At 40.6% G+C, this 26,467-nt stretch overlaps 1 protein-coding gene and 1 long non-coding RNA gene across 3 annotated transcripts; both read left to right on the top strand.

Moving 5' to 3' along the window:
• The first annotated feature begins 1,028 nt into the window (after window positions 1–1,028).
• LOC134677987 (tRNA pseudouridine(38/39) synthase) lies at window positions 1,029–26,106 on the top strand. Of its 2 annotated transcripts, XM_063536423.1 has the most exons (10): window positions 1,029–1,152; window positions 1,233–1,357; window positions 2,781–2,916; window positions 3,913–3,978; window positions 7,303–7,457; window positions 8,911–9,116; window positions 14,774–14,921; window positions 19,725–19,877; window positions 24,041–24,210; window positions 25,977–26,106. In XM_063536423.1, the coding sequence occupies exons 1-10, from the start codon at window positions 1,078–1,080 to the stop codon at window positions 26,054–26,056; spliced, it is 1,314 nt and encodes a 437-aa protein (XP_063392493.1). In that variant the 5' UTR covers window positions 1,029–1,077; the 3' UTR covers window positions 26,057–26,106. The 2 variants fall into 2 exon arrangements, with proteins under 2 accessions (XP_063392493.1, XP_063392494.1); XM_063536424.1 differs by lacking the exon at window positions 19,725–19,877.
• LOC134678005 (uncharacterized) lies at window positions 20,033–21,197 on the top strand. Its single transcript, XR_010100147.1, has 2 exons — window positions 20,033–20,686; window positions 21,006–21,197. It is a non-coding gene; the product is annotated as an uncharacterized LOC134678005 (long non-coding RNA).
• Window positions 26,107–26,467: the final 361 nt, after the last annotated feature.

Below are 26,467 nucleotides of genomic sequence, written 5' to 3'. Positions count from 1 at the left end.
AAACATGAAATGATGGCATGGCAAGCATCATTATGTAAATTGTCCCATTATAGGAGGTATGCAGTTTTACAGCTCCTATAATGGGATTGGGCCAAATACCACTATTTTTTTACATCTGTGGAGTCACAACATAGTATGTTGTATACCTTATCTCATGGTAAATGCAATTAACAAAACACATTCTAGTATTCATCAAGTATTAATTAATTAAAATTTAATAAATTAACTCAACTCTCTTAGCGAAGTTGTTAAGAATTCGTAGTGGTATTTTTTTTCAGTAACACGACAACTTTTGTGTTGACGCCAATTTCTTAAAAAACAACCAAATTTAATAAAAATTCTAACTGAAACAGCTCTAGGACTCTTATTTATGATAATATACAGGCAGTGTTTATAAACTACTTTTAGACACTTATTTTAGAGGATTTGTGGTTTTTTGTCCCATTACTGGTTCCACGCCCATCATAGGGTACACTACTATATATAATACAATCAGACACTTCCAATATGCCAGTAGAAAAAGGCGCGAAATTACATTTTTCTATGGGAAGACCAGGGAAGACTCGACTGTTTGCGCCTACATTTTTTTAAATTTTCCGCCTTTTTCTACTGGCAAAGTGAATATGCTAGAGTATAGGTTTAAGTTCTAGGTACTTTTATATTATTTTCTTTTGAACATCCTATCTTGGGCTTATTTCTAGCTTTGTCTAAGTATCTTACTACGACAATCTTGTTTTAAAGTCACACTACGATAACAACAACAACAAGAAAAATGACTAAATTTAACTCAATCAATATTAATTAATTAAAGTATTTTTATGTAAATAGTTTTTTTTTTCACGGTTGTACCTGACTGTACTGTATGTCGTAAAGTTTGCTTTTAACATTAAGTAAAGTTTACAGTGGCATACCATACGGCAGTATGGCTTAAGTGCTTTAGTCTAAACAGAATGACGAAAAAAAATTGGAATGACATATGTCACTGTCATGGCATACAAGTGTCAAAGATCTTTGCAAGTTTACTGAGTTTGTAAACATTTGTTTTATTACTTAAAATATAATAAAATACCTAACAAAATGGACACAGTGCCTCCTAAACCGAAGAAGCTTAAAAGTGCCACCAGAGAAGAGCTACTGAATTTGAATAAAGATGTATGGTTAAAAACTTACGGCGAGATGACAATCTTAACCTTTAAGACAACATATTTTTCAGTTAAAACGTTTATTTTTAGGATTTGGTGGATAAAATATTGCAGTTAGAAGCTCATAATGCACAGCTGAAGAATATAATTGGTAAAAACATTTCTGGCGATGAGGAGACTGAGCGAAAAAGGAAGAAACCGTTTGATTTTAGCAGGTTAGTATATCATCATCTTAGCCATAAGACGTCCACTGCTGAACATAGGCCTCCCCCTTGGACCTCCATACGTGCCGATTGGAAGCGACCCGCATCCAGCGTCATCCGGCGACCTTAACAAGGTCGTCTGTCCATCTTGTGGGTGGACGTCCTACCTGCGCTTGCTAGACCGTGGTCTCCACTCGAGCACTTTTCGACCCCATCGGCCATCTTCTCTGCGTGCAATGTGGCCTGCGTGGCAAAGGTTAGTATATAAGCAATAATATTTTATTTCCTGTTTACAAATTGAATCAGTGTCACCTTGTTCTGTATAAGTACATATTTATCAAAAAGTTATTATACTAACACTAGATGACCCGGCGAACTTCGTTTCACATACCTATCTATTTTTAGATAAGAACATTCTCCTGACAATAACAAACAACAAAAAGAATCTGTGAATTTGGTTCAGCCGTTCACGTGTGATGCCATGATCAAGGGAAATAAGGATTAATTTTTATATATAGATAAATAATACTACAAACGCGAAACTAATTCTGTCAGTCTGTCTGTTACCTCATCACTCTTAAAACGCTAAACCAAATAAGATAGAGTTTGGTATGAAGATAAGAGTCCCGAGGAAAGACAAAGGATTGTATTTATCAGTCAACATTCTCATTTTCACACATGAAGTCGCAGACAGAAACTAGTTTATTATAATAGAGGCACAGAATAAATAATAGTACTAGGTACAGAAGACTCACTCTCTAACAAAACGCGTCTGTTACGATCAGCACAGATATAGCCGCTAAGTGGCTACAGCGCCACGCGCGGCTTAAGGCTTTCCCCAAAATTGGTGTGGAACAGATGTACTTTTAGCTGCATGTAGCAAAGCGACGAAATCGCGGAGTGAGCCACGCCTGATAGAGGTGAAAAACTTAAGATAATTGTGCTCCTATGTTTTACAGTCATGTTCTGCAGTAAAGTAACTGAATAGTCAATCATAAATTTTTGGGAACTAGAGTTACTGCATGATTTATGTGATGTGGCCGTACCGTATGGTGACATATAGACAATAGAATAGATAGACAGTGACCTACATACCCCTTTATTTCATTGGAGCTCATCAGTGCGGCTTTTATATACTGATAATAATGAAACCCACGTAATACATATATACATTTGAAATTCTGTAAATATATATTTTTTTTGTTAGCCTGTTGTAGTGTCCCACTGCTGGGCAAAGGCCTCTCCCTCTGATTTCCATGACTCCCGTTGTAGTGCCTTCTCCGGCCAGCCACTGATGAAGGCATCCAAGTCATCCCGCCATCTCCGTCTGTAAATATGTTGTAAATATAAGTTGTAAATTTTATTTCTGTAAATATTATGTAAACCTGTGTTGTGTGCAATAAAGTGATTACTACTACTACTACATTTGTCACAGATGCCAATACCGCAGAGTCCTGCTCCGCATCCTGTACTTCGGCTGGGACTACCAGGGGCTAGCGGTGCAGGAGGACACCACGCAGACCATTGAGCATCATCTCTTCCATGCGCTGACTAAATCCTGCTTGATACAGGTGAGAGAATTAGATATTTCTCTTAGGGGCTGTCCATAAATTACGTCATCGATTTTTGACGTTTTTTGACACCCCCCTCCCCCTACCCCCTATAATCATCCAAAAATCATGCTTCAAATGACCCCATTTCCTCCTACTTCATGCTACCGTCATCCGATGTCCAGACCCCCCCCCCCTAATTTGAAATGACGTAATTTATGAATAGCCCCTTAGAGCCACTTGCACCATCCCATTAACCCGGGGTTAACCGGCTAAACCGTTAACCCAGTGTCAAATTGTACTGGTTACTCCAGGTTTAACCGGTTTACCCCGGGTTACTGGGATGGTGCAAGTGGCGCTTAGAGCATTTAGTGACAACTGACAGGCCGATACCGTCCGGCGGACTGTTGATCAGTGGGGCCCTTTAGATACATTATAATATGGCAACAGAAAGGCCATCCTTCACCGATCGGCCTGACGGATGAAACTTATATTTTATGAAAGAAATGTTCCTGAACATAAATAAATAGGGTTGCATAAACAAATATGGTCAAGGCTATTTTTAATTAATTTAAAAAGAATTATTGTTTCTTCAAATTTCACCGACTTGCTTACTGAACAAACAGTAGTTTTTATTTTTATTTATACGAATACCGGTATATTTTTCATACAAATTAACCGGTATTCATCTTCGGTATCTTACTTACTTGGTTGGCGCAGTGACCCAAAATGAGTCTTGGCCTCCAACACAAGAGCTCGCCACTTTGCTCGGTCCAGAGCGGTATCCCGCCAGCTTTCGCCGACGCCAAGCTCACGGAGATCTGCCTCCACTCTATCTGCCCAACGGTATTTAGGACGACCAACAGGACGGTGCCCAGTTGGTCGACCCAAGTAGGCCCTTTTGGCTGCCCGATCGTCACCCATCCTTTCGAGATGGCCAAGCCAAAAAATAATGTGAATGCTATGAGATATTTTGATTTTTACTTATGCCGGTAATGGTCCCTAATTTATTCACAGAGCCGTGAGACATCACAGTACCATAGATGCGGAAGGACTGATAAAGGTGTCAGTGCCTTTGGGCAGGTTAGTAGACTTTTTATTTACTTTTATTAGCCTAGTATCGTTTTTCTCTAGTTGGCCCTTTGATATGATTTTGAATAAATATGTTTTTTTTTAGTATACACGGTGTAACATGAGGAAACCGAATCATTTTAACCACGCATTTCTGAGGTCAAAAGAAGGAAAAAATGTAAAACGAGTTAAGTTCAATTTCGCCAAAAAAAAATTTTTTTTTTGTTTTGTTTTTTCAATTTTTTGAATGTATTTGTACATAAAAAATAAATTTTATTGGTAAACTTGTTACTTAAAATTGATATTTACATTTTTTTTTCGTACAACCTTTTTGCAAAGTGTTACTTGTCACTTTTTGACATCTATCAATAAGGATATTTAGACTACGTCCCATAGCAGCAACATCAGGGGCGTAGCTAGAGGATATGGCGCCCGGGGCAGACACCAAATTTGCCCCCCCCCCCCCCCCCCAAACGAAATGAATGTAAGGTGGCCACTGACAAGCCTTCCAACAGTCCAAATAGCGTGGCTGCAATCCAAAATCGGTCCGTGAATGTCAAAAACGTACAATGTTTAATATTAGGATGCCGTCCATTTGGATGAATCCATTGTAACGGCATCCATTTGGAAGGCTCGTCAGTGGCCTGCTTAACGAAACGAAAGGGTTATTTTTTGCTTTAATAAGTTTACTTTTAATGTAGACAAATACAGTGTAGGTACCTATGTTTTTTTAGTACATCGGTGGCCAACAAGCTTATGACCCACCTGATGGTAAGCGGTCACCGCATCCTATGGACGTCTACACTCCAGGGGTGTTACATGCGCGTTGCCGACCGTTTTAAAACTTATAAACTTCTTTTTTGGAAATCTCTATTCATAGGTACTGCGCGGCTTTGGACTGATTTGAAGGACCCAAGGTGGCATCCAGGTGCTCCTGTCCAAAGGTGACAGCAGTACTCAATTTATGGGATCAGTCTACCCCAGAGTAAAGTATGGCGGTGGCCTCCCTTTATTGAGCACACCGAGTTTTTTTTTATACGAGCGCAGCCTACCCAGCAAGGTGGCTACGAAATTATTGGACGTCACTAATGGAGATGTCAACACCGATCGAGGCTCCCAAGTCCCAATACTCCCTGACATGGGAAGGGTTGTGCCTTGAAAAATGAGGTTTTCTTAGCGGTAAACGCGCAAACTTGAGTCATGGTAGGATTGAATGGGATTAAATTGTCCTGATCCCACACCGAAACTCTGGATAGAATGCCTCGATACCTGACACAGTTATTTCTACTATTATTTTATGGGGTCACTTCCCCATCGCTATTTCAGTTCAGTCCAGTTCAGTTATCAGTGCAAATACCACGAACAATTATTAGAAGGCAGAAAAGCAAAGCAAAGCTTCACCCCAGAATTTCTTAACAAAAGTTATAAGACTCGAAAACTACGAAAAATCGGCTAACATCTGGTACATGGGGTATATTCTGATAACCCACGACGAAGATTCTAAAAAAAAAAAATGGGCGTCAAGGTTTGGACCCGCCTGTAGGTATACAGGGTGGCTAAAAAATAACTGCATTTTCGTTGCCAGGCAGGTTTTTGGATTATACTGAGCAACTTTTACTATTAGTCCAACCCCTAAGTCGCGAAAAAAAATTTGGCTGTTTCCTACATTTTAGCTGGTCCATTTTCTATGGGAGGGTAAACTTTTTTTTCGCGATTTCGGGGTTAGTCCCTTAGTAAAAGTTGCTCAGTCCCAAAACCCAAAACCTCCCTGGCAACGGGAATTTAGTTATTTTTTAGCCATCCTTGTATAGTACTGTCGTCCGCATATCGATGAATGTCGTCGATAGACAACATGTCACAGATATGCAGCAGCTATTGAAGCAGCCGGCCTAGCCAAGGTTACAATCGCTATCGCTTCGACAACGAAAAGCATTATGTCTCTCTATCACTCTTCCTTATTAGTGTGACAGTGACAGTTGCGTTTCGATCGCTACAGAGCGTAAGCGATTGGCATCTTGGCTACGCGGCCAGGTTCCGTCTACTACGGCTCATATGCGCCTGCCGGACAAAGGGCTAGCGATCCATCTGCATAGGTAGTCTCTTGGAGAGTCCATAAGATGGTAACTTCGACAGGAGACCCCTAACGGAAAAGACGCGCTAACACGGGACACAACTCTGAAGCACTCGGCCCGCTCGCCTTATAAAACGAAAGCATAGCAACTCCCGCCTTGATGGAAGTTTCTTGCATAGAGTATTCGCACTGCGGGATGGTGGGCGGTAGGGCGCTACCGTCGTCTGTCAAGGTCGAGTTCGAGGCAAAAAGAGTAAGAGTAAAAGATCGGCTTTCTCTTTTGCGCTGTGGGCCAGAATACCATCCGCATTTCACACTTCACAGTGGTGGTAAATATGACTGACAAAAGTTTCCCTGCTGCCTTTTAGCAAGGCGGAGAGGTACAGGTCTTTTGCTCATTTTGGCGCCCCCCCTTGGACGGCGCCCGGGGCACGTGCCCCCTCCAACCCCCCCCTAGTTACGCCTCTGAGCAACATTACCATCAAAAAAGCCTTTTACATTATGTAACAACAAAAACTTGTTTATTTTTAAATTATTATTATCTCTGAAACTAGGCGTTTTTAAAAAAAAGTTTATAGGACATTTTTGTCTCTAAATATGATCAGCAATACGCTGTTAAAATTATTCGGTTTACTCATGTTACACCGTGTATACCATTATTTTTATTATAACATACTATAATCCGAACGCTTCGCCAGTCGCATTTTTTTGAAGTTCGGATTATCGAGGCCTACTGTATACCTTTTTACCCGACTACGGCAACGCAAAAGGAGGGTTATGATTTTGACCGGTATGTATGTGAGTATGTATGTATGTATGTTCATCTGTTCCCTCATAACTTCTAAGGTACTTATCTATGTATATAAATAAAAAAACCGGGCAAGTGCGAGTAGGACTCGCGCACGAAGGGTTCCGTACCATAATGAAAAATAAACAAAAACAAAAAAAAGCAAAAAAAAAACGGTCACCCATCCAAGTACTGACCCCTCCCGACGTTGCTTAACTTTGGTCAAAAATCACGTTTGTTGTATGGGAGCCCCATATAAATATTTATTTTATTCTGTTTTTAGTATTTGTTGTTATAGCGGCAACAGAAATACATCATCTGTGAAAATTTCAACTGTCTAGCTATCACGGTTCGTGAGATACAGCCTGGTGACAGACGGACGGACGGACAGCGAAGTCTTAGTAATAGGGTCCCGTTTTACCCTTTGGGTACGGAACCCTAAAAACCCTTGCATAAAGGTTTTCTCTCAAAATTTCAGGTCATATCAATATCACTGCGTAGCAACCAGGGCGAAAACGGCGATGTTGGTAAAGAGATGCCGTACTGCAAGATCTTGAACCGACTGCTTCCTAAGGATATCAGAGCTGTGGCTTGGATGCCTATACCGAGTGACAGGCCTGAGTATAGCGCTAGGTAAATAGTTTTGAGAATTAATTAAATGGAAAAACCGAAAAGTAGGTATAGTTCCACTGGCCGAATATTTGGCCGATGGTCAGGCCGTACATCCGGTATCCGGCCAAACAACTATCCGTTGCATGTCTAATCTAAAGTATTAAGTATTATTATGTATGTATGTATGTCACTTTATTGCACATAAACAGGTTTACATAAAATGGACAAAAACAAAACAAAAATAAAAATGTTATGTACAGTCACCTGCAATAATATTTTACACAACGAAGGCCGCAAAAATATCTGACACGATCTTGTTTGTAGAGCCATAAGAGCGTGTCACATATTTTTGCGGCCTTCGAAGAGTAACATATTATTGCAGGTGACTGTACAAAGGCGAACTTATCCCTAAAAGGGATCTCTTCCAGCTAACCTTTGAGAAAATGCCTTGATTATTTGTTCCTGAATTATGGATCCATCAAGCTTACTCTGGGACTAGTAGAGTTGCCAACTTTTTTTTGGTGGAATACCTATAGTATTTTCCAAAATAAGGCATCAAAAATATAGTACTTTTAGATAAAATACTAAACATGAGTGTAAATATACGTTTAATCGGAAATATAGTATTTTAGCGTACTATACATTTTTCCAAAAGTATATACCTAGTTCAGAGAGCCAAAATATAGTACAATACTATATAATATGTTATATGTTTTAGTGAGAGCTGTTAAGGAAATAAGTGAATGTCCTTAGTGTGTCTCTGTAAACTTATCTCCTGCTCACTTATTTCTGTTTGCTTTCCAAATAAATAAAAAAAAATATAGTACGGTTGGGAGCCCTAGGGACTAGGCCGATCTGTGAATAATTATCCTATAATATTTATTTATTTATTCGGTTCGAACTGAAACTTTTTGCATTTCTTTTTTAGATTAGTATATATTTTTCCACAAGCTTTTTTATTTAAATATATAACAAATATAAAAACCGGGCAAGTGCAAGTCGGACTCGCACACGAAGGGTTCCGTACCATAGTGCAAAAAAGAAGCAAACAAATAACGGTCACCCATCCAAGTACTGACCACTCCCGACGTTGCTTAACTTTGGTCAAAAATCACGTTTGCTGTATGGGAGCCCCATTTAAATCTTTATTTTATTCTGTTTTTAGTATTTGTTGTTATAGCGGCAACAGAAATACATCATCTGTGAAAATTTCAACTGTCTAGCTATCACGGTTCGTGAGATACAGGCTGGTGACAGACAGACGGACGGACGGACGGACAGCGAAGTCTTAGTAATAGGGCCCCGTTTTACCCTTTGGGTACGGAACCCTAAAAAGTAATATTATAGAAATTTACAGGCTAGGGTCGATAGGTACCCGGGTAAAGTAATTTATTTATTTATTAAGGCCAGGAAACCAGGATTAAAAAGATGGATAGACTCTTTTTGTCGAATCTAATCTGCTATTTAATTCCAGGTTCGACTGCACCCAACGCCAATACAAATACTACTTCCCCCGCGGAGCCCTCGACCTGGCCGCCGTGCGCGCCGCGTGCGCGCAGCTTCCGGGCGCGCGCGACTTCCGCCATCTTTGCAAGATGGACGTCGGAAATGGCGTCACGCAGTTCGTGAGGGAGGTGAAGAGAGCGGAAATATTACCCGTGGATGAGGAGGGAGATAGCCGTTAGTATATAAAAAAAATTTTTTTTGGCTAAAATTTCATTTTTGGTACAAGCTTTTATCGCTGACTACTTTTCTTACGACAGAGAACTAATACTCATCGAGACAATTCTAAAGTTCCCTAACACAATTAACGTTGTTTCATCACAGATAGGAACTATGGCCACCTCCTGTCTCCATCATCAGATCAGCTCGATGGTACCATACTATTGCATTGTCATCCGATTTATACATGCATGCAAAATTTCAGCTCAATCGGAAACCGGGAATTGGATCAAATTCAACTTGCAAGATTTGATTAGAATAGAATAGAATAGAATTCTTTATTGCGAAACCATGGTACATTTTGTTGTTACAGTAAAAGGTTGTGAGAACACATGGCACCCTGTTAGGGCATTGCAAATAAAATCTTACATCTAGGTAGTTTATAAGCATTAGGACTATGCCTAATTTAAAATTAAATTAAAACATTTTCTACTTACAATTAAATAGTTGTACCTACTTAACTACATTATTATTTACACAGGGGATTAGTATTAGTACCTGGTAGTTACAAAAGAAAGTTATCTTCCATGAACTCTTGGACGGAATAGTATGCCTTCTCTATTAATACGAATTTTAATTTTGATGTGAATGAATTTAAGTTTTCTATGTTTCTGATATTGTTAGGCAGTTTATTGTAAATCTGGATGGCCCTGAAATAAGGGCCTTTTTTGTAGATGTCTAAAATTGGTTCCGGAGGGACGAGCTTATTATTTCTACGTGCGCTTTTACAATATTCAAATAATTTTATATTCTTTCTGACAAAAATTGAAATTTCTAGAATGTACAGAGAGTGGAGAGTCAGAATTTGGAGGTTGGTGAAATGTTTCTTGCAACTGTCGATTTGTTGTATATTAGTAAGTATGCGGACACATTTTTTTTGGGCTATAAAGAGATCATGAACGTCACTGCTATGACCCCATAATATAATACCGTAACGAAGCCAAGCTTGAGCGTATGAGTGGTATGCGGACAAGGCGCACTCAGTATGTGTGTTTGCCTTTAGGATGCTCAGGGCAAAAAGGAAAGAACATAATTTAGATTTTACTTTTGATATGTGTTTTTTCCAGTTGATATGGGTGTCAAGAGTTATCCCTAATAGAGTGCAGTCTTTGTCTTCTTTTATTTTTAGATCCTTCAACAGCGGTGTTAAATCGGTAGGTTTTTTCTGGTAGGGCCTGAATTGTATTAACTTTGTTTTATTTGTATTTATTACTAAATTGTGATCCTGTAACCAGTCAGAGATATTTGTGAATGTTTCTTTAATGTGCGAGTAGTCATTGGAGTCGTTGTCATGTCTAAACAGGAGGGTAACGTCGTCAGCAAATATGATAGATTTGTGGTTGGTAATTTTAGAGAGGTCGTTAATGTAAATTAGGAATAGCAAACATCCTAATACACTACCTTGGGGAATAGAGCTATTAATAGTGTGCCAGTTAGATTGCGGTTTTATTAGTTTGTCGGAGTCTTTACAGTGGTGGTCTATTTGTACGTACTGTTGTCTATTGTTCAGATATGATTTTAGCCAATTATGAGCATTTCCGCGAATTCCTATTTCATACAGTTTGGTGAGTAATATGGGGTGAGAGACCCTGTCGTAGGCCTTGGACATGTCCAACATAAGACCAATTGCGTAGTTTTTAGTTTTAAGGTGTTCCAGTATTCCTTGGATAAATGTGTAGACTGCTAAGGTGGTTGATCGATTTTGGCGGAAGGCAAATTGGTTCTCTTCTAATAGGTTGAACTTTTCGAGAAAGTTATAAATTCGGTCTGCCATACATCTTTCAAATATTTTTGAGATTGTGGGTAGGAGAGCGATTGGTCTGTAGTCAGCAAGATTATGCTGGTTTCCGCCCTTTTTTAAAATTGGTTTTATAGCTGTAATTTTTAACTTGTCAGGAAAACAACATTCATGGAAGGACTGGTTAATTAATAATGTGATCGGTGGTGTTAGTTCGTTGTTACATGCTTTTATTAAAATTGGGGGTATCTCGTCAAAGCCGCAATTGTATTTGTTGGGTAGGTTATTTATTACTTTTTGCACTTCTAATTCTGTCACGGGCTGAAGGAATATTGATTTGATGGACGGGGAAGGACAAGGGCGACCACGGGGCTGATTTATGTCGCTTTGGCCTACAGAGGTAAAGTAATCATTAAATGCATTGGCGATGATCTGAGGATTATCAGTTGTAGTGTTATCGATTGTTAGTTCTATATTTTTGTGTTGTTTACTGGTATTTTTTCCTGTTACCCTTTTTATTACTTGCCACATAGTTTTAGTTTTGTTAGTTGATTTTTTCATGTCCTTGATGTAACTAAGCTTTTTCGATTTTTTAATGCATTTTTGTAAGATTTTAGAGTATGATTTATAATGCTTCTTTAGAACATCGTTGTCATTATTATTAACTATAGTTCTTAATAATCTCTTGTGGAGGCATGATTTTTTAAGGCCCTCTGTTAGCCAAGGTTTAGGTTTACTTTTATTAACCCTAATTTTTTTTGCGGAATTATCTCATTTAGTAGTTTCTGTAAATGACAATGAAATATATTATAATTAGTGTTAATGTTATTGTGTTTATCTAAAATGTTGTTCCATATGATATCATTTAGGGCTGCTTTAAATCTCTGTACATTGTTATTATTAAAATTTCTTTTGAGGGTGAACATGTTATTCAACAAATTTACATTCTGCTTAAAGTTATACGTTAAAGATTTGTGATCGGAGAGTCCCTCATCTTCTACTTTCACCTCAAAGTTTCTATAGTTAGAGAATATGAGGTCAATACAGGTGGCTGAATTACTTGTTTCTCTGGTAGGTGCATTAACAATTTGGTGGAGATTAAGCTCAAGCATTGTATTGATTAGTCTTTGGTAGTGCACAGAGTTCTGGAACTTGTTACCGACACACAGACAGACAACGGGACAGGTGAAACTAAATAAAAGCTTGTATAAACCATGAAAATGCCTCACGTAATGGGGCTGGCCGGTCGAAGTATTTAGCAGATGGCGCCAGGGTTGGGCAAAATACTGGCTTCCACGTATTTCAAATACAAATTACAAAATACATTTTTAAAAGTATTTGAAATACCAAATACAAACTACTTTGGTGACTGGTATTTGAAATACAAAATACAAATTACAGTGTTTAAAATAATGTATTTCAAATACAAAATACAAAATACTTTTAATTCTTTTTGTCTAATCGTTTAGTTTGTTTAACGAATATCCTTTCCTAAAAACGTATAGGGTCATTGCGCTTGTTTTTGTCCAGCTCTAGTTTTCATCCACTTGACGAAATTTGAATATAAACCTACATTGCTGCAAATAGTAAATTAAAAATGAAATATATTATTTGCCTATCTGTCAAGTGGTCGAAAACTAGAGCATGGACGGAAACTACTGTAATGACTCTATCCCCTGGCTGTTGACGAAAAGTTCCGCGCAGAATAACTCGCGCATGGTACATATTTGCCCTCGTACAAGTTGTACATTATATTTAAAAAAAAAACGTTCCATTTTAGGATCATAGAATTTAATAAAATGTATTTTGTAGAAATGTATTTTGAAGCTTGAAGTATTTGAAATACAAAATACAAAATACATGTGAGTGCAGTATTTGAAATACCAAATACAAAATACTTTTCCAGGTAGTATTTGAAATACAAATACAAAATACTACAATGTATTTCAAATACGTATTTCAAATACATGTAATTGAAATACTGCCCAACCCTGGATGGCGCCATCATAGAATTGTCTGTCAATCCCTAGAATTGTGTCAATTTTTTGTTTTTTTTAATGGAATTTTTATACCCTGGATTCCTGCCGTTTAAGCCAAATCTCAGAAAAGGAGGCCAGGGAGACAAGAGGTGGCCACAGGAACTCTGTGATAAAACAACGCAACATAATTGTGTTTGGGGTTTTTAGAACTGTATCGATGAGTATTATAATAGTCGCACCAAACAAAGTCTGCAGCGGATTTGAAATGAAATGAAATGAAAACATTTATTTTCAGGCAACTATTGGCCCATAGATAAATACCTTAAAACTAGCATACATATTATTACAAAATATATCTTAAAACTAAAAACACAATTATGGTTGCGACGCAGTTCGCAACCCCGCAGTGTCAGGGAGCCGGCCGCGGAACCGCCGGAACTTGACACCCTTCGGCCAAAACTCCTCCTTGGTGAAGGTCGCTAGATGTTCAGTCGGAACGCTCAGCACAAAAGAATGTGAATTTTAAACATTGTGTCGAGATTCCAACTTCACGACCCTCAGGATCAATCCGGACTTGGCTCGTACATACTCGAATCTTCGGATTTGATAGCCCACGCAGTGTAAGTGTTATGTATACGTCATAATTTCATAGAAGTTTGACGTTTAAAATTACACTTGCACTGCGTGGGCTATCAAAATCGCTGCAAACTTTTTACGGTCTGTTTATAGTTACTTGTGGAAAGATAAGTAGGTACAGTCAGCGATGAAAGCTTGTATGAAAAATATTTCTTTTGCAGAAAAACATTTCTTACGACAGGCCTGGCCTAGTTAGTGACCCTGCATATGAAGTCGATGGTCCCGGTTTCAAATCCCGGTAAGGACATTTATTTGTGTGATGAGCACAAATATTTGTTCCTGAATCATGGTTATTTTGTTTGTATAGACCAGCGGTCGCCAACAAGCGGCCCGCGAACCTCTCACTTGCGGCCCGCGAGCCCCTCCGGCTATTTTGTATGTAATATTGTCAAACAACAATGTCTGATAAAGTCACACATTCAACAAAGTGCGGCCCGCGTCAACTTCCTTAACTAGGTACTATGTGGCCCTTGGCTGCTAAAAGGTTGCCGACTGTTGGTATAGACAACAACATATATGATATACATATATGTCGGCGGCCGATCGTAAGCTCAGGCGTATCGTGAAATTCCTAAGCATATCGTGAAACGTGAAAATCTTTGACTCGTTCCCTGAGTCGACGGAGCCCCGCTACGCGGGGCTCCTATTTCTGGACAGTTTGCCCTTCGGGCATCTGAAGCAACCTAACGAACCTATCTTACCTATACAGGGTGTCCCAGAATTCGACGTCAAGCCGTAAACGGATGATAGACCAAGTCATAACAGTTATCATAAAAATACAAAAAAAAAACCAACTCATGTTCTTTAAAAAATATGGTCACTTTAAAAATTCACTAAAAAATCCACACCCTGTAATTATTCAAGATTACACAATAATAAAAAAATTAGAGTAAATTATGGAATTTGTAGTAACAAGAGTTAACGAACCATTACAGGGTGTGAATTTTTTAGTGAATTTTTAAAGTGACCATAATTTTTAAAGAACATGAGTTGGATTTTTTTTTTGTATTTTTATGATAACTGTTATGACTTGGTCTATCATCCGTTTACGGCTTGACGTCGAATTCTGGGACACCCTGTATATTGGTTATTGTACCTCAAAACAATACACAGGAACATTACGATCTGCCTGATCTTACGATCGGCCGCCGACATATATATCGTTGTCTGAGTATCCACAACACAAGCCTTTTTAAGCTTACCGTAGGGCTTAGTCAATTTGTGTGAAAATGTCCTATAATTTATATTTATTTATATTTCAGCGTACTCAATGTACTACCTACTGATAGAAGGCAACGCGTTCCTCTGGCACCAGATACGGTGTATTATGGGAGTCCTACTGCTCATTGGTCAAGGCAAAGAGTCGCCAGATGTCATTACCGAGCTGTTGGATATCGAGAAAAATCCTAGGTACGTTTATTGCATCAACTCAATCACATTGCTTACCGTGAAACACGACAGTCGAAAGTTCGGTTTCTGGGCGTTTTCAGAAATAAATATTGAAAACCTGATTCTTTCACATCTGGACGTTCTTGGGCTCATTCTACTCAGAATCGACAGCATTCTCCATCCCACCATTAAAAAAAGATGTCCCAAAATGTCCATTCCATTACGTCACGTTTTAGTACGAAAAATGTTTTCACTTGTATGTGCGTGACGTAGTGGAATGTACAATTTTCATACAAATTTTTGGGGCATTTTATTTTATCATCAAAATTGAATATGCTAGTGATTCTGAGTTGAAAGAACCCAAAAACACCGGGATCCGAGAAACGATCGGGTTTTCGATATTTATTTCTGAAAACGCCCTTCGGCCTCTCTATCATAGATCGATAGAGAGGCAGATAATAAAATTTTTATTTTCGCGTTTCCCAGTAGGCCCTCTGTAAGCAAACCGCCTCGATGTATCAATGTCATATTTTATTGTCTGTGAAAACTTGTCAAAAACCGGGCAAGTGCGAGTCGGACTCGCGCACGAAGGGTTCCATACCATAAAGCAAAAAAAAACGGAAAAAATTGCAAAAAGAAAACGGTCACCCATCCAAGTACTGACCACGCCCGACGTTGCTTAACTTTGGTCAAAAATCACGTTTGCTGTATGGGAGCCCCACTTAAATCTTTATTTTATTCTGATTTTAGTATTTGTTGTTATAGCGGCAACAGAAATACATCATCTGTGAAAATTTCAACTGTCTAGCTATCACGGTTCGTGAGATACAGCCTGGTGACAGACAGACGGACGGACGGACGGACGGACAGCGAAGTCTTAGTAATAGGGTCCCGTTTTACCCTTTGGGTACGGAACCCTAAAAATCAGTTTTAAGGCCTAGTATGTATAACTTACTCTATGGTTTCCTAAACAAATTAGTGCTGCACTCTGGCGGCAGAACATTGCAGTAATACTATTGGCTCCCAAAAATAGGATAGATTCTGTAAGCAAGTGTTTTTACCCGACTACGGCAACGCAAAAGGAGGGTTATGATTTTGACCGGTATGTATGTGGGTTTAACAAACGATGTGTCATTCGAATCGTCTTAATCGTCCGCTGGTTATAGGCTATATGGCATCACAAAAAAATGAACATTGCGCCCTCTAGAGGTCATAAAGTCACGAACCAAAAAACTAAAATTAAGTAATGATGATGTGTTATACATCATTGGAAAGAGCTCAATTAGCACATTTCAAATATATAAATATTGTTAGCTTTTGCACCCGGCTTTGCTTGCATGCGCCAGATAAAACATTAATTTATCGGTTAGGTGATTCGAACTATGAATCTACAAACGCTCTGGATTCTATCCGCGTGTTACTCGACTACGGCGATACAAGAAGGTTTTTGCAAAAGAAATTTGTTTGGCCGCTATACATGGTGTTTTTTTAATGTCCTGCAACATTTTATAACGTGAACAGGTATAGAAGTCCTGATCAGCCAAAATGTATGAAACAGTCAATTTTTTTACAAGATACGAACGTGTTCCGAAGCCGGGCGCCTTCGGCGCCCTCGTACTAAAATTGTCGGGCGTAGCCCGACGTACGCGTTCCAGAGCCGGGCGCCTTCGGCGCCCTCATACTAAAAGAGTCGGGCGGAGCCCGACATACGCGTTCCAAAGCCGGGCGCCTTCGGCGCCCTCATACTAAAAGTGTCGGGCGTAGCCCGACGTACGCGTTCCAAAGCCGGGCGCCTTCGGCGCCCTCATACCAAAAGAGTCGGGCTACCGCGTTCCAAAGCCGGGCGCCCTCATACTAAAAGACTGGGGCGGAGCCCGACGTACGCGTTCGAAAGCCGGACGCCTTCGGCGCCCTCATACTAAAAGTGTCGGGCGTAGCCCAACGTACGCGTTCCAAAGCCGGGCGCCTTCGGCGCCCTCATACTAAAAGACTCGGGCGGAGCCCGACGTACGCGTTCGAAAGCCGAGCGCCTTCGGCGCCCTCATACTAAAAGAGTCGGGCGTAGCCCAACGTACGCGTTCCATAGCCGGGCGCCTTCGGCGCCCTCATACTAAAAGAGTCGGGCGGAGCCCGACGTACGCGTTCGAAAGCCGGGCCCCTTCGGCGCCCTCATACTAAAAGAGTCGGGCGTAGCCCGACATACGCGTTCCAAAGCCGGGCGCCGAAGGCGCCCTCATACTAAAAGCATCGGGCGTAGCCCGACGTACGCGTTCCAAAGCCGTTCCAAATTTTTTTACAAGATACGTACGTGTTCCGAAGCCGGGCGCCGAAGGCGCCCTCGTACTAAAATTGTCGGGCGTAGCCCGACGTACGCGTTCCAGAGCCGGGCGCCTTCGGCGCCCTCATACTAAAAGAGTCGGGCGGAGCCCGACATACGCGTTCCAAAGCCGGGCGCCTTCGGCGCCCTCATACTAAAAGTGTCGGGCGTAGCCCGACGTACGCGTTCCAAAGCCGGGCGCCTTCGGCGCCCTCATACCAAAAGAGTCGGGCGTAGCCCGACATACGCGTTCCAAAGCCGGGCGCCGAAGGCGCCCTCATACTAAAAGACTGGGGCGGAGCCCGACGTACGCGTTCGAAAGCCGGACGCCTTCGGCGCCCTCATACTAAAAGTGTCGGGCGTAGCCCAACGTACGCGTTCCAAAGCCGGGCGCCTTCGGCGCCCTCATACTAAAAGAGTCGGGCGGAGCCCGACGTACGAGATCGAAAGCCGGGCGCCTTCGGCGCCCTCATACTAAAAGAGTCGGGCGTAGCCCGACATACGCGTTCCAAAGCCGGGCGCCTTCGGCGCCCCCATACTACAAGAGTCGGGCGTAGCCCGACATACGCGTTGCAAAGCCGGGCGCCTTCGGCACCCTCATACTAAAAGTGTCGGGCGTAGCCCGACATACGCGTTCCAAAGCCGGGCGCCGATGGCGCCCTCATACTAAAAGCATCGGGCGTAGCCCGACGTACGCGTTCCAAAGCCGGGCGCCTTCGGCGCCCCCATACTAAAAGAGTCGGGCGTAGCCCGACATACGCGTTCCAAAGCCGGGCGCCTTCGGCGCCCTCATACTAAAAGTGTCGGGCGTAGCCCGACGTACGCGTTCCAAAGCCGGGCGCCTTCGGCGCCCTCATACGTACGCGTTCGAAAGCCGGGCGCCTTCGGCGCCCTCATACTAAAAGAGACGGGCGGAGCCCGACGTACGCGTTCGAAAGCCGGGCGCCTTCGGCGCCCTCATACTAAAAGAGTCGGGCGTAGCCCGACGTACGCGTTCCAAAGCCGGGCGCCTTCGGCGCCCTCATACTAAAAGAGTCGGGCGTAGCCCGACATACGCGTTCCAAAGCCGGGCGCCTTCGGCGCCCCCATACTACAAGAGTCGGGCGTAGCCCGACATACGCGTTGCAAAGCCGGGCGCCTTCGGCACCCTCATACTAAAAGTGTCGGGCGTAGCCCGACATACGCGTTCCAAAGCCGGGCGCCGATGGCGCCCTCATACTAAAAGCATCGGGCGTAGCCCGACGTACGCGTTCCAAAGCCGGGCGCCTTCGGCGCCCCCATACTAAAAGAGTCGGGCGTAGCCCGACATACGCGTTCCAAAGCCGGGCGCCTTCGGCGCCCTCATACTAAAAGTGTCGGGCGTAGCCCGACGTACGCGTTCCAAAGCCGGGCGCCTTCGGCGCCCTCATACGTACGCGTTCGAAAGCCGGGCGCCTTCGGCGCCCTCATACTAAAAGAGACGGGCGGAGCCCGACGTACGCGTTCGAAAGCCGGGCGCCTTCGGCGCCCTCATACTAAAAGAGTCGGGCGTAGCCCGACGTACGCGTTCCAAAGCCGGGCGCCTTCGGCGCCCTCATACTAAAAGAGTCGGGCGTAGCCCGACATACGCGTTCCAAAGCCGGGCGCCTTCGGCGCCCTCATACTAAAAGAGTCGGGCGTGGCCCGACATACGCGTTCCAAAACCGGGCGCCTTGGGCGCCCTCATACTAAATGTGTCGGGCGTAGCCCGACGTACGCGTTCCAAAGCCGGGCGCCTTCGGCGCCCTCATACTAAAAGAGTCGGGCGTAGCCCGACGTACGCGTTCCAAAGCCGGGCGCCCTCATACTAAAAGAGTCGAGCGTAACCCGACGTACGCGTTCCAAAGACGGCCGCCATCGGCGCCCTCATAGGCACTAAAGGAGTCGGGCGTAGCCCGATATAGGCGGCGCTCTGCGTACATTTCTGTACTGAGGACGCCCGCGCAAAAGTAATATAAAGTGACTTCAAAAAGTTAGTAACGAAATCATGACCCCAAAATTAATTAAATAAAAAATAAGTTCAAAAACTAAAACCCGACTACTGCAAATCGCGCTTTAAAAAGTATGAAACAAGATAGAATTCTTATCTACAATTATCAAGCAGGAAATATTATAAATGTTACCATTTTTTTTATATAAAAATACAACGTAATATAATTTACTGATTTTTTTTATATATTTACAGAGATTCAGAGAATAGCCGTGGTCGTATGCCACTTTACTTTTAAGTTTATAATCGTGGCATACGACCACGGCGATCCTCTGAATCTCTGTAAATATATTTAAAAAATCAGTAAATTATATTACGTTGTATTTTTATATAAAAAAAATGGTAACATTTATAATATTTCCTGCTTGATAATTGTAGATAAGAATTCTATCTTGTTTCATACTTTTTAAAGCGCGATTTGCAGTAGTCGGGTTTTAGTTTTTGAACTTATTTTTTTTACACATTTAATTGTATACCTATTTTTCAACAAATATTACAGGAAACCTCAATACAGTATGGCGCTGGATGTCCCACTAAATCTGTTCCATTGTAGTTACGATATGGAACAAACGCATGAGTGGATATACGATAGAGACGAACTCAAAACGGTCATAACTCAGTTGCAGGGTGAATGGACTATACATAATATCAAGTGAGTTAATATTAAGTTTAGTTTAGTATACTACATATTATCTGTTATTATTGTCTGTTGTTTTTCTGGTTAGCTAACAAAAATATGGATCTCATGGTCTGAAATAAACAATTTTATTTTATTTTATTTATTTATTTATTTATTATACTCTGCACCTCTAGCACATCTTGCATCCGCGACTTAGACCGCGACTCGAGTCGCCATTCCCGCGGCTGTCAAATCTGTCGATTTCCGTAGCATAACTTGTACCCGCGACTGCAACAGCCGCGTAGAGAACTCAAAGTCGCGGCGCGACTCGTCAGTGTTACCCGGCGAAATCAAAGTCTAAACAAATCGATATTTGCAAGTGGCAACACTGAATCGGAAACCAGGGATGCGCTAAATCATTCGTTCTTTGGTGGTAAAAAATCTAGTTTTTTGTCGATGGTTAAGTTTTTCCTGTCAAAGTCAAAGAACTTTCAAATTTTGTCAGCATTTAATTATGGGAAAAAATATGAAAAAATGTAAGTAATAGAGCCTTATATAATTAATATTGATAATATTCCTTAAAATATATATTGTTTAAAAATTTCTGTTTAATAAACCTTTTAAATAAAATATTTTTGTAAGTAACTATAATAATGGAATTGCTGTTATTGGGTTTGTTCTCATATTCCTGTTGTAAATAGTGTTTTTCTTTTTCAGAATAAGTTCAGCATTATCCTAGACACGATTGATATCCCAGCACCCAAAGGAAAATATTATTAACAGGAACGTGCCAACGGGACCCGAAGTGGAGATTCAGGAAAAGAAACACACTAGGCAAGCTTGTAGGTTTCAAACGCGGAGCTGTCCGCTTTTCTAAATTAACTAAGATGTGAGAACCGCTTTAGCTTTAAGAACACCACCGACGAAGTGAACTATTAATAATAACCCTAATGGTTATGGCGTACCTATCTAAGCTGCCACAGTAACTCTCAAATAAGTTTCATATAGTTTTTCTTGTGCCAATAATGGATGGCATGTGTGTGTACTGTGTACCTAACTGTTTATGATGTGACAAATTGATATGAGAAGCTTATTTCATAGTCCTCGATGAAGTCATGACCATATTTTATTGTCTTGTTTATAAACCAATTTTCTTTCCAGGGTGATATTTAATTGTCCTACGCCGCATGTCGAAGAAAAAGGAAGAGAGAAAATACTTTTCAAGGGTAATAAAGAAGATTCTTACAATTTCTCTATAGTGGTTCTAGATGTTAATATATATTAGGTTTAATAATAAGAAGTCGAATATTGCAAGAATATATAAGGCAAAGCAATATACTATTAATTTAAATATTGTTTTTTTTCTCTCCTGTATTTTTACCTGAAAAGAAACAAAAATAAAGTAGGTAGGTAAGTACCTAGAACTCCTAGAAGCCATGATTAATTAGCTCCCCAAGGCCCACTTCATACCTAATGCTGACAGCAACTTATCATAGCATGATCGTATCAGGCCCTGTCAAACATGAAGTGAAACATCTAGAACACGGGTTTGATCTAGAGGAGTTTCAATATGGTAGACCATATGATAACCGTACCTATGCTACCTACGCAGACTATGACATGAGCGTAATAACTCCTTCAAAATATTGTTGGTCGGCTCGGTCCAGTCACGTCACGGTATGGTGTTGTCAGGGGACGGAATGGTTTAGTGGGTGATGACTGATAATATTTCATACAAAGCATGATTTTGAGCCGGACATGATCCTGTTATGTTATAGCCACGTATTACATCATTCTGTTACAGTACGATGCAGCGGGCACAGGCCACATGTACATAGGTATGTTTTGTTGAAGTCGAGGAAGGTTCCAAACGGTACCTAAATAGTAAGAGATTGTTGAAATTAGACATGTAACCGTGATCCTAAATATTACTACTAAGACTATGGCTTACTTAATAAGTTGGATAGTTTGTTTTGAACATTTGTACCTACCCACCTCATCGGCTTCATTTATGTACAAGCAAGCGGGCTCCGTTGTTAGGTTGATGAAAGTTTTGTGTAAGGAAGTCTTAGGATTACTTTTACAAACTTACGAACCTGAATTGAAATTTAAAAATCCTACATATGTACCTAATTACTTAATTGAGTACCTACAAACTAGCTGCTTGAAATTAAAGTTGTAAACATGATGGGTGTGTTGTGGTACTTGTAGGTATCACCGTGCATAATCAACATAAGAGTGCGTAAAACGCATTTAGTGATTGTTCCATACTTCCGTATTCCTTAGGGCAATAAGTAATTATACAAATTATATTATTACATAATATATGAAACTTGTTTTTAAGTTATAATTATCAAGAGTTTAGTTAAAAAAGTACAAGCAAACCACCCGCGAGAGCGAGTCGCGTTATAAAGTCGCGTAGACTTCGACTCGCGGATTGACATAAAGACGAGAGAATATTTTGTCTCAAAATAGGCAGTTGTGCTACGGATTTTAGTTCAAAGTCGCGATCGTTGTCATTTTCTGACAGTGACACCTGATCGCGAGTTTGTCGCGGCTCTCGCGCGTGAGTTGTGCTGCCAACACGCGACAAGCCGCCAAGTCGCGCCGATCTGTCACTTCTCACGCCTGTCGCGGCCAGTTGTGCTAGAGGTGCTGGGAAACCCATTTTGTCAGTAGGAAAAGTCGCGAAATTCAAATTTGCCGCCTTTTTTTTACTGAAGGAAATGGTTAGCCAAACCATAGAGAAACAAGACCGAAGTGATCCCATAAGTGTTCCGTAAACAAAGTTTTGTACGGAACACTAAAAAATACATAGAGTGCTCACTCCATACATCAGCAGTAGCAGGTAGACTTTCCGGCCGGTGCTACATGTATTGTCACTTGACAATACTACTACTGCTACTTAGCAGTGCTGATAATTCCGCTACTCGATGCTAGATGTCGACTATGAAAATAATAGTGTTTTTGGTACCAATACTCAAGTCAAGTCAAAGTCAAAAATAATTTATTCATGTAGGCCTAGTAACAAGCACTTATGAACGTTTTACATAATAATATATTATCTTAAGCTAATTATCAGAGCAATTTATTGAAGTTAATATTATTCCATAGTAATATTGGATTATTATACAGATCAAATTTAATACTAAGAATTTCACAAAAAGATCGTCAAACATAAAAAAAAAATTGTATAAAAAAATACTAGTCTAGAATAAAATCTAAATGTCAATAACAAATGTCAATAAAACTTAACAAAGAAGTACATACATTGAATTATCTATTTCGAGTCACCATTAATCCCACGTTGTTTTATCACTCATGTAGTCTTGTGTGGTATAATAAGCTTTAGAAATAAGTTTACGCTTTACATAATTTTTAAATTTATTAATTGATAATTCAGTAATATGGTTTGGAAGTTTATTATAAAATCTTACACAATTACCCATGAATGATTTTTTAATTTTATGGAGCCGTGTGAACGGCACTGCGAGCTTATGTTTATTTCTAGTATTAATATTATGAATGTCACAATTTTTCCTAAAATTAACAATATTTTTATGTACATACAGAATATTCTCATAAATATATTGACAGTGCACTGTCATTATGTCAATTTCCTTGAATTTATCTCTAAGTGAGTCTCTATGGTTCAATTTATATATTGCTCGAATAGCCCGCTTCTGCAGAACAAAAATGGTATTTATCTCTGAAGCACCGCCCCACAGTAAAATACCATATGCCATAATGCTATGGAAGTAACTAAAATATACTAATCGAGCTGTTTTCACATCAGTTAACTGACGGATTTTGCTCACTGCAAAAGCTGCAGAACTCAGTCTACTCGAAAGAGTAGCAATATGGGGACCCCACTGAAGTTTAGAATCTAAAGTTATATCAAGAAAAACTGTACTATCAACTAATTCCAATTCCTCATCCTTCACAATGACACATAGACTGCTCACTCCATACTAGTGTAGTGAGCAGTCTATGTATTTTATTCTCTATGACTAAATAAATTATACACCGAAACCTTCCTCATGAATCACTCTATTGATATGTTGAAAACCGCATGAAAATCCGTTCAGTAGTTTTTGAGTTTATCGCAAACACACAAACTGACAGACGCGGCGGGAGACTTTGTTTTAGATGTAAATTTAAATATCCCGTTTTTAAGTAAACTTTTTTGTTTTTAGATCCACTATGATAAGAGACGCCTTAAAGCAATTAGAAAAACAATACGAAGACACGTGTAAAAGCGAGACGGACGAGTTAGAAAGAGACAGAGTGACAGCACACACGGATTGTCTACTACACGGTGTGAAGCCTAAGGTTTATAAGCCTCTTTTGGAGAGACAGACTTGTTGTAAGTATTAAAATTAACACGTAGTCGCTTTTCTCAACAAAGCGGAAAAACGCTGGGATCTGCTACGAGCGTAGCACTACGATAACGATGACGGGAAATTTAATAGGCCCCGTACATGAACTATAGGGGGCAGCATTCCGCCGTCAGAATTTTGGCGCGAGGCGTAAATGTGTCGTTTATGCTTCCGATGTATCCCACAAGATGGCAGCACCTACTATGCACAAGGAAACGTACCGACGAGAACGGTAGATGGTAACTTGCTTTGGCAATGTACATGTGCACATATGTTTCTGATTCAGGCCACAAGATGGCAGACCTCTAAGTCCCTATAGTTAGTTAGTTAGTTAGTAAAATAAGATGCTACTTATTTATTTCTTACTCAAATCATTCATCTCTATCACGCACATAATTTCCAGGTTGAATTCTCATAACAATCATGTGATTTAATCGGAATTTTGAATTTAAATAAAACTAAAAAAAAAAGTAACTACTCAACGCCAGATGGCGTTAACATGTAAGTTTAGAAATAAGATAGTTAGTTAGTCCACTCAACGCTAGATGGTGCTAGCTTGTAGTTTTATAGAATGAGTAGGGCAATGGGCTTGGCCCTTCGAGCAACACCGGCTTCCGACATGTCGGAAGGGAGGGGCCCAAGCGATATCTCGCCGTACAAATCTTTCTGCCATTTTTCGCGGGGGGAAAGGTGCACACAGTCGCATTTCTCACACACTTATACAAAATCCAATCTGTAATGACGACACAAATACATAGAAAATGACACACGTCAAAGACAAATCTTGCAAACCTCGATCTCTTTTTGTGTACGGACGAGTGACTAGTGTCACAACACGCACACTAACACATTTTCGTTGAAGTATGTCATTGTATTCTGAGAGATGAGAAGTCGGATTTGTCGCTCGACCGATCCGCAATTTGTACTGAGCGAGCAAAATCGATAAATCCAACAATTACTTGAGACTAAAATATAATAATTGTATTTAAATGTAATTTAACGTATGATATGTAAAAAAAAATATTACATGTGAAATGTAACACTTTCTTTTTGTAAATTTGATGTCCCCGACCTCTTTTTATAACAAAAAACCGAGCAAACAGGCATTTTTGTGCAGCAGTGTTCACGCGCGCGTCTGGACTCGGTCTAGTGAAAAATCCAAGTGCAACTAGTTTTATTACCCGCGCTAGATTAAATTGACGCGCTAATCTTGTACCTCGGCAGAGGGGAAATAGTGCGAATGCCGCCTCCCTTCCGTGTTGCTCGAAGGGTTGGCCGGTCGAAGTATTTAGCAGATGGCGCCAGCATAGCTTGCCCTGTCAATCCCTAAAATGGTGTCAAATTTTGGTTTTTGAAGTGAAAACTTTTCTAGCCGCGCTGTGCACTTTTTGTGATGGGGAAAAAATGTTAAACTCGCGACAGGTCACGTGGCCGTAATATTCGTAAGACGGACACGTGACCTGATCGAAAAAAGTTTTCACTTCTGCCGGCACTCCCGGAGTGCAACCCGTTGTTTTTTTAATGGAATTTTATGCCCTGGAGCCCTTTAAGCCAAATCTCATAGAACTAAACTATTGAAAGAGGCAAGCTATGATGGCGACATCTATGCAAATCTTTGACAGTTGCCAACCCCATTCACAATACCAAAGAGAATTTGTCAACACATAGTAAGGAATCCATGTATGGAGTGAGAACTCTATGCTTAATTTATGTCTCTTTGTCTAACTAATGGTATTTCTTTTCTTTTTTCCAGCAAGTCTAGAAGAAAGGATAGAGTATTATAAGAAGAAAAGAAAAGTTCAAAACGATGGCGATGTCAGCTCAGATGTTTAATATAATTGATTGTTATATACATATTTGTGACGTTCCACGGCAAAAGGTACCCTATGGCGGCTGGCGCTTACGTCGCATAGCGCCGCAATAATATTGGAGCGGCGTTAATAATAGCGTAAGCGCCAACCGCCATAAGGTACCTTTACCCGTGTGACGTGACATTTACATATGTAATAAATATAATTTTAACAATTTGATGTATTTATTGTTTATGAGAGACCCCAAACACAAAATTAGAAATGGAGAGTCAAATAACGAAATATCGATTCTATGAGACGATAATCCTTCGCGCCTACATTTTTAAAATTTGCCACCTTTTTCTAATGACAAGATTTCCTTGACCAAGTATAATTATCTATACTATTTGGCGGTTGGCCCTCTAAAAAGAAAACAGCGCCATCTAGATATAAT

This window comes from Cydia fagiglandana, chromosome 27, assembly GCF_963556715.1.
Source record: "Cydia fagiglandana chromosome 27, ilCydFagi1.1, whole genome shotgun sequence".
Taxonomy (NCBI): Eukaryota; Metazoa; Arthropoda; class Insecta; order Lepidoptera; family Tortricidae; genus Cydia; species Cydia fagiglandana.
This window is presented reverse-complemented; position numbering and strand designations above follow the sequence as displayed.